Genomic DNA, 15188 nt, shown 5'->3' with positions numbered 1-15188 from the left:
ATATCAATGCTTAAAAGATTAAGGGTTGAGTCACATAAGATGGACATTTGGCATCTATGAAAGCCAGGAACTATATTACCTTAAATATTTTTTTTGATTGTGGCTAAATATGTAGATAAAACATATTATGTAGGTTTAATGAGTTGATTGAATAAGAGAACCAGGTAATTTTTTTAAAACAATCCATCAAGGTGATAGTTAAAAGGTTATATCGTCTCTTTTCAAGTAACTAATGTTTTCTTCATTAGTCAGTGAGTTTGGGTATTACCATATGCTAAATGGTATATCAGCTATGGAAAACAGTTAAGGACAAAGCTTATTCCCTTCTAATAGGAAGTATGTAGCCTAGTCACAAGATAAAATTTATCCATTTGATACAGTTATTAAATGTATGAGACCATGTAACTGTATTGGTATATAGTCTAAATTCTGTGCTTCAGAAGAGACAGAGATTTGTGATTTATAGAATTATATTGTGCAGGTCATAACCCCAAAGGAGAGAGCTTATTGTAGGTTGGCATGATGAAAGAAGTCTTTGCAGAAGAATTAAGACTTGGAGCTGGACTGTGAAGGTGATTCTGTTGTGACATAGTTGGCTTCCACAAAGATGGGACCCTGGTCTTATTTGTTCTGTATTTCCCAAGGACCTATAATGTCTGCAGCATACTAAGTGCTTAGTAAATATTTAGTGAATAAACCAAAGAAAAGGAAGGAAAAGCAGGACATTCCTGTTAAGGGAGGTAAGTTAATAAAAAGCAACAAGTAGATAGAAATTGGTGCAGTGGATTTGAAGGGAGATTAGAAGAAGGGAGAGTTCTTATCAAAGCAAGAGTTTTATGCTAGAGAACAGTAGAAATTAAGTTCGGTAAGTGGAATGATACCAGATTTTCGTGAACTTTGTAAGTGGTAGACTTGATGACAGTCAAGGTTCTTGAAGAAAGGAAGAATGTGCTGAAGAGGAATGATTTGAAAGGTATGAAGACCAGAAGCTGATGGCCATAAGTGAAGCACAAAAAACAGAACCTGGGAAAGAGGGAATGTTTATTGGAGACATTTGAAGTTCTCACATGCAGAAGTGAGGGAAATAGAGAAGAAATAGTCAAAGATGATTTCAGGGTTTTGAGGCTGGGGGAAAAAGTGTATTAATAGAAAACAAGTAAATTTGGGAAGACTGATTTTGGTAGTAGGAGTAGTATTTGTGAATGGTAATTGGCCATTCAAGTGGAAATGCTTACTGGCAGAAGGAAATAAGGAAGTGGACCTTAAGTGGATGATTATGGATAGAAAAATGATTTGGAAGTTATTAATGTAGGAGCTACTATATTATAAAGTGCTTCACAGTTTTTAATGTGCTCTTGTGGTAAATTTTTTAGTAGTTGAAGCTATGAAATATTTTCTCTGAGAAAATGGAAACTTAAGACTATAGCAGCGGGGTGAAGGAGAAGAGTCAATGAATGAGACCAAGAGGACATGTAAATAAACTCTTGATAGCATAGGGAAGAAAAAATTGAGAAGAAGAGGAAGAACATTATCAAATGAGAATGAAGCAAGTGTAGTATTGGCCTTTAGGTTTGTTTAGATGATTTTTGTAAGTGAACGTCAGAAGTGCAGTTTCAGAATGACACTCTATCTGGGAAATCATACTACCACTGAGCAAAGGAGGAAATGGTAACAGCTGTGCAAAGTAAAACAGTGAACCATTCTCTAAGACCCAGCAGGATCAAGTAAAGGACTCTTTACAAGGGAAACGTGTTTTGAAGGAATAAGGAAAGGATCTAGTTTAGGGGAAGACAATTAAATGGCTGTATAACAGAGAGCAAGGCCTCTTATACTCCTTTAGGGAGTTTGGAGATACCTAAAAATACCTCTGGAGTAAAGATGAATAAGATTATGGTCAAGCAAAAGGGTAGGCCACCATGTTGTATTAGTCTCCCAGAATTTAAATAACATAGTCAGATAATTCATTTTATGTTTGATTTCTGTTATTGTGATGTTTTTGGATAGATGCGGTGAAAGCTTGCACAGATGAGAGCCATACTGTTGAGGAAAGAGTAGAAGTCTGTGTTCCACTTTACACAAACATGATTGCTCTGCACCAGCTTCTAGAGAGGTAAAACTTAATCGACAAGCAGTTAACTGTGCGTTAAAAGTTGACTTTTTTTCTCATGTGTTTAGACATGTTTTTTTGTTATTAAAGGTATGAGGCTGCAGTGGAGCTTTGTAAATGTTTATTGGAAACGTGTCCCATGAACTGCCAGTTGTTGGAAGCCCTTGTTGCTTTATATTTGCAAACAAATCAGCACGACAAAGCCAGAGCAGTGTGGCTTACTGCATTTGAAAAAAATCCTCAGAATGCAGAGATTTTTTATCATATGTGCAAATTCTTCATCCTACAGGTAAAAAAAAAAAGCCTCAAAATTCTTAAATATGTTTTTGTGTTTCACATTTTCTTATTCATCCTTTAACATGTTTCAGGCATCAGCCTCTCCAAGGAGCTTTTCCTGGTCCTTTTTCCCTTTGCAGACTGTGTTATATATTCCTTCTGTCTTTGCTATAAATATTCTGTGTATACTTCTGCCATTGCCCTTATTATAGTGCTTTGTAATTTTGTTGATAACTGCTTTATATACTCTACTCTTTGAGGGCAAGAATCATGTCTTAACCAGATTTAGAGCCTCCAACACACCTCACACAGTGCTAAACATGTAATAGAAGCTTATTAGACAATTGGTGGATATGGTATACCGGGTGTTAAGCTGTTTAATGGTTAGTTGACTTTAATTGGAGATCAAAATATAGAAGTTCTCTCTACCTCCACCTATTCAAGAAACTTAATCTGATCAGTGTTTTTTTTTTTTTTTTTTTTTTTTTTTTTTTTAAGGGCTTTTTCCTCCCTTGAAAAGAATTTTTTAAATGTTTATATGTTTATTTTTGAGAGACAAAGGCAGGGTGGGGGGTGGGCTGTGCAGAGAGAGAGAAAAGGAGACAGAGAATCCCAAGCAGGCTCCATGCCGACTTGGGGCTCGAACTCAAAAATCATGAGATCATGACCTGAGCCTAAATCAGGAGTCAGACGCTTGACCAACTGAGCCATCCCGGTGCCCTCCTCCTTTGAATGATATAATTAAACACTGTAAGTCTAATGTATATCCTTCCTCTCTTTTTAAAAAATAGAATCAAGGAGATAATCTTCTTCCATCTTTGCGGAAATTTATTGCATCCTTCTTTAAACCTGGGTTTGAGAAATATAGTAACTTGGATCTGTTTCGGTAAGTTTGTAGAACTCTTGACTTATAGAAGAAAGAGAGTATAGTTTAGTGGAAAACTACATTTTTTTGTGTGGGTTGATTATATTTTAGACTGATGTAAAAAAATACTTGAACATTCTTATAGAACTATTATGAGGGCAGTAGAACTTAATAAAAATGGAGAAAAGAGGTAATACACATTCCTTGGAGTAGAGACACTAACAAAGGAAGGCTTATATTAACATCATGGTGACTCATCCTGCTTTTAATTTATTATTGTTCATTTTAGTACTTAATACTATAGCAGTGAATTATTGGAGACAATCTCAGTGATTTCTGAAAAAATGAATTTTAATTTATTTGGTGAGCTCAAGTAGATGTAAATAATATGCCTTTTACTTTTTTTTTTAAATCTAAAGAGAATTGCTCTAGCCTCTGAAATATTGAGTGGGAAGCTTTCAGGCAATCTTTTTCAACCACTTTCTCAGTAATTTCCAGAGAGCTCTATATTTACTGCCTTTGCTTGCTTAGTTGTGAATTCTTACTCTAACAATAATAGGAGGCCACAGCCAATCCTGAGGAATTACTTCTGGGTGGACTTCTCTTCCCTTCCTCCCCATCCCTCTAGGGGTCAGCAAAGTTGTTGTTTTTTTTATAAATATTTATTTTGAGAGAGAGGGAGTGAGAGAGAGCACGCACAGATGGGGGAGGGTCAGAGAGAGATGGAGAGAGAGAATCCCAGGCAGGCTCCACACTCAGCTCGGAGCCCTCAGCGTAGAGCCCAATACAGGGCTTGACCCACAACCTTGAGATCATGACCTGAGCCTTTGGCCCAAGAGTTGTATGCTCAGGTGTTCCACCAAACTTTTTTCTTTTCTTTTCTTTCTTTCTTTCTTTTTTTTTTTTTTTTTTTTTTTTAATGTTTATTTTGGAGAGAGAGAAAGAGAGACAGAGCTTGAGCAGAGGAGGGGCAGAGAGAGAGGGAGACACAGAATCCGAAGCAGGCTCCAGGCTCTGAGCTGTCAGCACAGAGCCTGATACGGGGCTTGAACTCATGAACCACAAGATCATGACCTGAGCCAAAGTCAGATGCTTAACTGATTGAGCCATCCACCTGCCTCGCAAACTTTTTTTCATAAGGGCTAGATAGTAAATATTTTAGGCTTGCAAGCTGTGTGGTCTATCACTTCTTGTTACCTATGCTGTTTAGGAAGAAAGTAGCCATAGACAATATATAAATGAATGAGCATGGCTGTATTCTAATAAAACTTTATTTACAAAAATAAGTTTGCTGATCCCAAATCAAACAGCATCAAAAAGATTATTTTATCATAACATACTCTATCATTTTATGTTAGGAAGAACTGAGAGAAGGAAGACCTAAGTTGAATATCTCCTAAAAATTTTTGTTGTAGAAAATAGTGCAGATAAAATTTTGGTTTTAAATATGTAAGTCAAAAGCTTGCAAATATTTTTCTTTTCTTAGGTGCTTACTCTGCTTATCCCACAGTGTAGCAGTATTATATGAAAACATTTTCTAAAAGTAACCCACATTTTGTTAATTCAGTGGTCCATCTACCCTAGAATATCAGTTTTACTTGAGATTTGGCAAAAGTTGGGGTTACTATTCTTTTCCTAGACTTGAGTCTTTATGTCTATCCTCTTATGGTAACCAGTTTATTGACATAGTGACTTTAGTACTGTTTCTGAAATTCTTTCTGCTCTATTACATCTAGATTAATATCTTACAGTTAATTACGAAAGAATAATTTAAAATACAAAATAATGGAGAATAAGTAAACTATCTGTAAGAAACTTAGAGATTGTTCAGCTTCCTCATGCTGACTTTGTCAAGTTAGATTGCTTTAATGTCTCAAACTTAGGCACAGGACAGATCTAAAGCTAAACTTTTTACAGACTTGCTGGTTCTGATCTTCCCTTGGGCATGGAGGTAATTGGTTTAGCTTAAAAGAAGATGCTGCCAGTTTCTGCTGTGGTAACTAATCAAAGATCTTCAGATCTTCTTGATGTCAGCTTAATGAAGGAGACTGAATAACTGTCAATAAAAATTTGGAAAGGGGCTGCCTCCTAATAATCTTCTGTTGTTTACTAAGTCACCTTGCCTTATGAAATGTTTCATGGTAATAGTCCTAATTCATAATACACCAAGAGTTACAAGGAAAAGGTATCTTGTGCTTAGTTTAGACAATACTGAAGACCTTATTTACACAGTGTGCATTTTTTGTTCATTTAGGAAATCTTTTTTGAGTCAGTTATTAGGAGAATGGCAGTAGGTGAGATAGTTGTTAGCATTGTCATACTTCTTATTGATGTTGATAAAAAAAATTTTAATTTATAAATAGAGTCAAGATTTATTTCATACGGTAAGTCGATGCTCTTAATAGGTTCAAAATATTTTTTATTTCATGAGTAGAAATTGTGAAACAATACTAAGAATTTTGTATGTGTTGTAATATTTACATGGAGTTGGGCTCTATCATTTCCCTTTCTATGTAACTTTTAATAAAAAGACAGAACTAGATAAGGTAATTTTAATGTGTTTCAAATCAATTTGGAGATTAGTAGATAGCCACAGAAGTTAACCAGGGGATTTTATTCAGTGTACTGAAGTTAGCTTAGGGATGGAGTCTTAAATAGATTAGATTTGAAGTCGTCTCTTCTTAACCTCAGTTTTCAGTTGACAAAACTAGTATCCTTAGAAGTCAAGTGATTAAATGACAGTAATACAGCTAGTTAAGGCCAAGTCATCAGCAGGATAATAACCTGACTCCTAAATGTCCTGTTTTTTTTCTCTTGCTTATGGTTCCTCCTGCCCTCTGCCTCCATACAGTTTCTCTAATCCATTAAAACTGAGTTCCTTGAAATAATTTTTTTTTCTTGAAATAATTTTTAAATCCAAGATTAAATAGTTACACTAGATTGTCATTGTTGAGGTTAATGTATTTCCTTTAAAAACATTGTCCCTACAGATGTTGGTAAATGTACACAAAAATTCAGATATATTGGGGAGAGACCTAAATTAGTGAGAGTCAAATAGATTTCTTTACTGATTGACTTCATAGAATCTTTAATATGCTATTAAACACTCTGTTGTGGCTTTTTATAAGAGTGCGCTATAATTTTCAGTATTTCCCAGTTTTACTTGATTATGGACCTCTTTTGACAAGTACCTTATGGACCGATATGTTACCGAATACACTTTGATATATCTAAAAGGCTATGTGTGTATATGTGAGGAAGAGATTATTTTCAGATATCAACTTTTATAACTCTTAAATATTTTTTTTTTTTTACAAAAATGTATAGATTTTGTGGAGAAATTTTAGATACATAGTAATCTCATTTGTTCTCTGTTTTTAATTAGATGATTATGGTGGTTTATTTAATTTGGGGCTGGGGCATAGAATGAATTCATTTTTGAAGAGTTACTCGTGTAGGTATAAAATAATAGACTGTGTGATGCTAGAGATGGGACCAAAGCAGTATGGTATACATGTGAAAATAAAGTATACTTCAAGGACATTTAAGTTGAAACAGAGGTCTTTTTTGTTTTGTTTTGTTTTGTTTCTGTTTTTCTTAAGTATTAGTAATCCATGTGTGCATAGGCATAATTTCCAACAGTGTTTTTTTGTTCGTTTTTTTCCAGGTATCTTTTAAATATCCCAGGACCACTTGACATTCCAGCCCGTTTATGTAAAGGGACTTTTGATGATGAGTTGTTTAACCACCAGGTTCCTTATTTGTGGCTGATTTACTGGTGAGACATTATCTAACATGGAGAGAAATGTTGCATATTAGGCTTGCATTTGTTATTTATTACCAAATTGTGTTAAAGTTAACTTGATGCTAAAGTCATTGAAGCAAAATTGAAGGGACATACTTTATACATTATTAAAGGTTTATACATTATTAAAGAAGAAACATCAAAAGAAGAATTCCATTCTAATATCTGTGATGTTTAAATATATATTGTCATTCCTTTACTAATCGAAGTGAGCTGTAGACATACATTGTTTTCCTTCATTTTTAAAACAGCCTTTGTCATCCTCTTCAATCAAGTATTAAAGAGACAGTGGAGGCATATGAGGCAGCATTAGGGGTGGCCATGAGATCTGATATAGTGCAGAAGATTTGGATGGAGTAAGTTTAGTTCCTCTTAATAAGAATGGGATTTCGAATAAGGGGATATGGTGGGGGGAAAGGGGTGATCAGTTTTCTGAGTGAGAGACTCGCTGCCTTAATTATTCTAAATTATAATATTTTTCTTTTGGCAGTTATCTTGTCTTTGCCAATAATAGAGCTGCTGGATCCAGAAACAAAGTCCAAGAATTCAAATTTTTTACTGATTTAGTGAATAGATGTTTGGTTACAGTCCCTGCCCGATACCCCATTCCTTTTAGCAGTGCTGATTACTGGTCCAACTATGAATTTCATAATAGGGTAAGAACTTAAAACTTTTTTCTTTAGATACTTGTACAAAAGAAGGGGACTTGGAAAAATGACAGTAAAACTCCTGTTTTTTATCGAGAGCTTTGTAGGACCACTTTCCTAGCATTTAATGTTATTCTTGACCGTGTTTCCTGCTTATCTCTTAAATCTAGGAACAGAGCCCTTTAAGGTTCAGTTAAGATAAATGTGTATTTTGATTCTTATATTTAAGAAAAATTAACATTGAAGCAAAATTGAAGAAATGTTAAGGTTTAATACATATTAAAGAAGAAAGATAAAAAATGTAATTATAATAATATCTAATGTTTTGCTTGATTAGTTGGAAATTCACTGAATGAAAAATTCCATAATGTATAGTGGAGCTACTTTTTTTTGGTTAATACTGTGTTAAGTGAATATAACTATACATAGGGCATAAGAAAGCTGAAATTAGATGTTGTTTAGAATTTTAATAGTAGAATAGAACTAATGATCTATTTATAAGGTTATTTCCGTATAAGAAAGGAAGCAAAGGTTTGTTTTAGTTTCTTTTCAGAGACCCCTTTTATTCAGTGCAGTGTAGGCTAAAATTTCCTATTAAAGCTCCATGTAGACTAAAACATATATGTATTCTATTTTTTGGTGGGATGGTTTGTTGCTAATCGGGATAACCAATTATTATGCTTTGTACTTCTATGCCATTCTTTATCCCAGGATCTCAAACCACTTTATGGACATTAAGTCATTTACACACGGGCATTCCATGAGCAAGATGTGGCAGGTATTATTAGTCCTATGACTTGCCCAGCTATACAGCAAGTAAAGGTAGACTCAGGAATGAAAACCCGGACTCCTGGCTTCTTGTCAGTGTTCTCAGTCCATGGCTATCATCACTAGATCATATTTCCTAATTCATATTTGGAAAGTCACTAATATAATTAATGGTAGGAACTGTAACTCACAGCATCATACATTATTATAATTTATACATTCATGTCTTAAAGACCATTTTGGTTTTCTCATTAAAACATTTAAGTAATTGGATTTCACATTTTGTTGCATTTATTTTCCCCCCGTCAACCTTTCCAGGTTATTTTCTTTTATTTGAGCTGTGTTCCAAAGACTCAGCATTCCAAAACCTTGGAACGGTTTTGCTCAATTATGCCAACTAATTCTGGACTTGCACTGAGGTAAGAAAAAATAAAATTCTTTTCAATCTCAGCTCAGTATTATATAGCTCTTCATATAAAATTATTCTTAAAAACGTGACTAAAAGTAGTCTGTCCTTTACTATTTTCTCGCTGATATATACTACTTTAATTTCAGAGTTAAGCAATATACAGCTTCATATAAAAGTCAGTATAAAAATCTGATAACTTCAGAAAACTGCAGGTTTTAAGGGGCATATAATTCAAGTAAAGTTCAGTTGTGTCCCTAAGCACATACCATCTGTCCTTAGCACATGCATAATAAGCAATAATCATGTTTTACATAGCAAAGAAATATTACTTAAGAGGTTTGTAAAGTGTTATTACAAAGATAGCAGCCAACTGTATATATTTTGGTTATTATGACTTGTTTTCATATATGTCAGTTGCTCTCAAGTATTTTTTTTTTTTTTTTTTAAAGATGACAGAGAACAAATTTTATTAGTTTTAAAATTCCCAAGAAGGCTTGGCAACTGGGCAGGAACAAAGGTTGGGAAGGGGCACTAAGCTTGCATTCTACCAACTATTTGCTCTAGCTTGGTGAATTCAGGCTTAGAAAAGTTAAGTGATGAATTTCCCTTAACATCACAAAGTAGTTAAAGCTAAAACAAGACAGCAATTTCACTTGTGGTCTCGTGCTCTTTCCAGTATTTTCTCCAAACCAGACTCCATTGATCTTCACTTGCCTCTTCTGGAAAACAAAGTGGTCTGACTTAGACTGTTAGACATTGAAAAGACCTTCAAGGATGATTACTATTCTCTTAGCAACCTGTTAAATGTTTCAGTTCTCAAACATCCCTTGTTTTGTATTCTGCCTCTGATCTTTTTTTTTTTTTTTTTTTTATATATATGAAATTTATTGACAAATTGGTTTCCATACAACACCCAGTGCTCATCCCAAAAGGTGCCCTCCTCAATACCCATCACCCACCCTCCCCTCCCTCCCACCCCCCATCAACCCTCAGTTTGTTCTCAGTTTTTAACAGTCTCTTAGGCTTTGGCTCTCTCCCACTCTAACCTCTTTTTTTTTTTTTTTTCCCCTTCCCCTCCCCCATGGGTTCCTGTTAAGTTGCTCTCAAGTATTAACATGCATCAGAATCTCCTGGGATGTTTGTGTAAAATACAGATCCCTGGGGGTGCCTGGCTGGCTCAGTTGGTAGAGTCTGTGACTCTTGATCTCAGGGTCATGAGCTCAAGCCCCACATTGGGTGTGGAGCATTCTTAAAAATACAGATTCCTGAGCTTGAGCCCTCAAATCCCATTTGAGAAACACTTATGTACGGATTTCATATATTGAACTGGAGATTTCTGAGCATCTCTTTGTAGTTTCTCTATTCCGACAGAGTAAACTTATTTTCACTGTCAAGAATTGTGCTTTTTAATTCACAATGGTACCCTACATGCTAATGCCTTGGCTTGTACTTGTGCAGTCATTCCCACTGCATTGTGTTGTGTCTTATGTTTCTAAGTTTGTTTTGTGGATCATAAGGTACCTAAATTTATCAAATATTTCCTTATGTGTTAAAATATTTACACTCCACTTAGCCTGTGTGTGGGAAAATGGTATGAGGTTGAAAAAAAATTTGAAGGTCTGAGGCTGCAACAAAAGTAGTGTTTCATAATAAAAATTCTTAGTAAACATTCTAGTCTTTGGAAGCTAATACAGAAATTTCTATTATAAGGCATCATCTTTGGTAAAACATTTGAAAAATATAAAATGTAGTATTTTGACTAGTTTCTGTTATGATAGAATTATAGGCATTATAGGAAAGGTAGTTTAATTGTTGGTTTTGTTGGTAATGCTCCACTTCTGTATTTTGATAGTTACTTCCTTGTGATCATTCTTGTCTTTTTTTTTTCAGAATAGAGAACTTAATAATTAGTCACTGTACTTACATTTTAGCCCAAGAAACATTCATATTTACGTCTACTCTGTTTAATAAAGAAAGAAAAATACAAGGAAATTGCATTAATATATCTAGTCATTATAAAAATTTTGGGGGAGGGGGTGCTTGGAGGGAATGCTTTAGTGTAGGAGTACATGGACCTTATTCTACTTTATTGAACATGGCATGGGTCTTGACTGGGTATCTTGCTAGCTTGCTTATTCCTGTCCCGGGGTGATTTTTATAAGAGGTATTCTAGAATCACGTGCTGAATAGCCTTGAGGGAATTTAACTGATCAAAAATTGTACCTCATCAAACATTCTGCTCATAGAGCACATTGGGGGTTCCCTACACTTACAGTGCCTTGTTCATTTTCCTGAATGTACTTTGCAGGCTACTTCAACATGAATGGGAAGAAAGCAATGTTCAGATTCTGAAACTTCAAGCCAAGATGTTTACATATAATATTCCAACATGCCTGGCCACCTGGAAAATGTAATGCAGCAATCATGTACATGTTTTTATAGCTATTGCTTTTATTTGTAAGGTTTGCTCCAGACAGGTAAATCTGAAATGACATCTATGTTTTTTTTTCCTGGACAGATCTCTACTCTAATTTAGATTTGTTTTTGTCACTTGCTGAGGTTTTCTACCAAGAGTAAGGGAGTGCTCGTTAACAATTGCTTTTAAAAGCAAAAATGGGTAGAATTTGAATTTTTTTTTTTTTGCGGCAGAACATTTAGGTAACAGTAGTGTTATCAAACAAATCTGTTATACACATTTTAAGACCATCTTTTTTTTAAATGTGTGGGTTTCCCTCCCCCCTTTTATAGTCTGATGTCTTTTTTTTTTTAAGCTATTAAGAGTGCCAGGTGTTTTTACTAGTAATTAGGAGTATTTTTCATGAACGTTATTTATGTTCAAAACACTGGTCTGCTTAATTCTTGTAAAGTTGATAAAAATTGTTGAATTTTTCTTTTCACTATAGGTTACCCTCCTTGGAAGTTTAGCCTGTTACTTTCAGGAAGTTTTGTACTCAGATTCCCACAGTCAGTATTCTGCCAGTGGTAGTATCTCATTTCGTTCAAAGATATATAAATTTTTCTTTTCCCTTTTCTATATTCCTTTGTTTTTTCTTAGAGCCATTGCTGCTGAGATTGTTCTAAAGGGACAAAGAGAGGTAAGCTATGATTATCAGATGGGTCACTTTGTTTTTAAGCTGTTCTGCCCCTTTTGTTGACTTCTCAGTTTAAAAGGATTAATGCATAGATGTTACCATGCTAAGAACTCTAAATGTTTGGAAACTTGAAAACCCAGTGTAACCGTTTTGTATTTTGTGAGGTCCCAGTCAAATAATTAGGGTTATAAAGGTGTTTTTCATCATGTTTCCTGATGGAATTGTGTGTATATCTATCTTATAGGTCCACCGTTTATATCAGAGAGCCTTACAGAAGTTACCTCTTTGTGCATCACTGTGGAAAGATGTAATGCTTTTTACCTTTTATTTCATCTTGAAGTTTTCCTATAAATTTTCTGCATGTGCCATATCCATTGATGTGGTGATGCTCAAAATCTAGCTAAGTCTTACTTCTGTGCTTCCCTGTCTTTTACAGCAACTCTTGTTTGAAGCATCAGAAGGAGGTAAAACTGATAACCTGAGAAAACTAGTTTCCAAGTGCCAAGAGATTGGAGTCAGCCTAAATGAGCTCTTAAATTTAAACAGTTACAAAACAGAAAGCAAGAATCACTGAACACTGGGTGCAGTCAGTTCTAAGTCCTTATAATAATTGCCAAAATTATTTGAATGATCCTTCAAGATTAGGCTGATCCCTGGCTAAGGTCTGCGTAAGGCAGACAAGCATTTTACTGATCATTTCAAGTCCCCTACAATATCCTATCCTCAAAACCGGAAGCAATGAACATGACCCTCTTCGGTTGGATAAATGAACTTCCTGTTTGGCCTACTTCTAGGCCCTGCCAGATTCTCATAACATCATGTACGTAAGTATAGTTCCTCAAAGTGACTGACATTTATTTTAATTTTGCTTTGTTTTTGTTTTTATTTTTTACTTTCCCCCTTTTCTTTACGTTGTGCTATTCCTGATTCACTTGACACACTCTGATGCCTGAGAGATTCTTGTTGGGATTTAATTTCCAGGGCTGTGTTTACAGTAAAAACCAGGCAGTCCCTTTTAGTTCTTCTTCTTTTAAACCTTTGAGATTCTTCATTTCAGGATTTAAAACTTAAGCAGTCCATCTTAAGGAAAGTGTAACTGCCATGGCCACAAGTCTGCTAGTTGCACTTGAATGCTCTAACAGGGTTGTTTATTGCCCTTTCTACGTTCTGGACTCCTTGCCGAGACTGTTTAACTTGAAGATTAAAGAAACTATTGCAAATGCCAGTGCATCAGAACCTAAGAGTGGTCAAATATTATGTGCAATTTTTTTGTAAAGAAATTTTAATTTATAATAAAGTTTAACAGTTTAAAGAACAGTTAATATTTGAACTGCTTTGTATTGAAATACTACTTTGTAGTATTAAAATTGTTTATAAACAAAATATTTTTAATATAAGTTAACTTTTTAAAAAACGTTGCTGTCTTTATTCACTTTTCACACACACATGGTGGGAAAGGGTTCCAATACGAGATACGGATTTTCACTGTAATTATATCCTAGCCTGCTTTCCCATAAACATTCCAATGACTTCTTGATTTATGAGAAGATAGGTTCTGTTCTGTTTTGAGGACAGTAGCAGGTTTGCATTACCTTTAAATTCCTCGTTCTCCGAACCCAGTGTTTAGAAAGTATCTCTCAACTGTAGTTTGAATGAGTTGCTTAGTGACATGCTCTCTTATGTTGAATATCATTATGACCAAATATAGAGGAGACTTTGGAGGTCTTTTTCCTAGTCTATAGTCGGTTGTTTGCACCTGGTAGAAAATTGGTTAATGATACACACACACACACTTTCACAAATCGGGTTTTATAGCTACAATTCAATCTGATTACTGGAGACAGAGCAGCAGCCCCATGAAATAGTAGGCAAATTTGTACACATGTGTATTTGTATAATGCTTAGTAAAAATAAAATCATGTTTTGAGGCCCAACTGTGTGCCTACCAGACGGTGCATATTTGGTAGTAAGTGCTCTTGGGTGAGGTCAGGAATGAAACCCACTTATCTAGTGTCTTTCATTAAATCAAAAGAGGCTAATTGATTTTTCTCTAAAAGCAAAGAAATTTGGATGGAAGACAGTAATCACAGAGGGGTGTGTTCCTCCATTGTATGCATTTAACTGTTTAACCCTGAAAGCTTTTCCTGCTCTATTTGGAAACCATTGTTAGGTGCTTAGAAAAAAATTTCCAGTCTGTCCCCTCGTGGTGTAACAGTTTTGATGTTAATTAACTGAAATGTCTCAGTTTTTTGCAGACAGTGATAAGTCTTGAACTTTTGTATATTCTTAAACTTACCATTTGTTGCATTAACAATTCATCAGCAGTAACTTTTATCTCTTTTTAAAAAAAGAATACTTTGCATTGGTGCATCAGCTCCATGGTCCTGCCATGCAGGCTATCCGCAGTGACAACTCCAGGAGTCGCTGTTACACTGTGCATAGTCATGCGGAAGACCTAGCATTTGTTAAGCAGCTGTTTCCTTTTTGATCAGTTGTCATACTGCTGTTTAAAATCAAGAAGCTTGGGGTACCTGACTGGCTCAGTCAGTAGAGTATGCGACTCTTGATCTTGGGGTTCTGAATTCGAGCCCCACGTTGGGGGTGGAGTTTACTTCAAAAAATAAAAAATGGGCACCTGGTGTCTCAGTCGGTTAAGTGTCCAACTTCCGCTCAGATCATGATCTTGCAGTTTGTGGGTTCGAGCCCCACCTCGGGCTCTGTGCTGACAGTTCGGAGCCTGGAGCTTGCTTTGGATTCTGTGTCTCCCTCTCTCTCTGCCCCTCCCCTGCTCTTGCTCTGTGTCTCTCTCTCTCTCTCTCTCTCTCTCTCTCTCTCAAAAATAAACATTTAAAAAAATTTTAATAAAAAAACGTTTTTAAAAAGTAAAATCAAGAAGCTATTGTATAAAAATTATATTGCTTTTAAGATACCTCTTATGTCACCCTTTCTTCCTGTCATTTTACAAACTCCCTTTAATCTCCCCTCCCCCCAAAAGCAAGTACTGCTTACAAGTGAGGTATATGTTTTGGTCATCCTTCTGTATTTGTTTTTATCAGTTTTAAAATTAAGTACTTTCAACATATAATAATTTGAATATTAAAACTCAATAAACTTGATAAAGGTTTTAATAACCTGATATTAATAACTTGACAAAGTTACTGTGGTAGCATGAATATACTACTTAACATACCGTATGACAAAGTCTTTGGGCAGAGAAAT

At 35.1% G+C, this 15188-nt stretch overlaps 1 protein-coding gene across 1 annotated transcript in view; it reads left to right on the top strand.

Annotated features, from left to right (window-relative positions):
• Positions 1-13286, top strand: part of ZFC3H1 (zinc finger C3H1-type containing) — a 55161-nt gene extending 41875 nt beyond the window's left edge. The window contains exons 25-35 of the mRNA XM_030323236.2: positions 2005-2110; positions 2198-2396; positions 3175-3269; positions 6916-7026; positions 7305-7409; positions 7544-7709; positions 8787-8887; positions 11186-11287; positions 11933-11972; positions 12214-12276; positions 12406-13286. Of these exons, the coding sequence (XP_030179096.1) occupies positions 2005-2110; positions 2198-2396; positions 3175-3269; positions 6916-7026; positions 7305-7409; positions 7544-7709; positions 8787-8887; positions 11186-11287; positions 11933-11972; positions 12214-12276; positions 12406-12543 (1226 nt within the window). The 3' untranslated portion in view covers positions 12544-13286. The remainder of the gene's footprint in view (positions 1-2004; positions 2111-2197; positions 2397-3174; positions 3270-6915; positions 7027-7304; positions 7410-7543; positions 7710-8786; positions 8888-11185; positions 11288-11932; positions 11973-12213; positions 12277-12405) is intronic.
• The last annotated feature ends 1902 nt before the right edge of the window (positions 13287-15188 follow it).

The sequence above is a fragment of the Lynx canadensis genome, chromosome B4 (assembly GCF_007474595.2).
Source record: "Lynx canadensis isolate LIC74 chromosome B4, mLynCan4.pri.v2, whole genome shotgun sequence".
In the NCBI taxonomy this organism is placed as follows: Eukaryota; Metazoa; Chordata; class Mammalia; order Carnivora; family Felidae; genus Lynx; species Lynx canadensis.
Note: the sequence above shows the minus strand (reverse complement) of the source record. Positions and strands in the feature narration are given on the sequence as shown.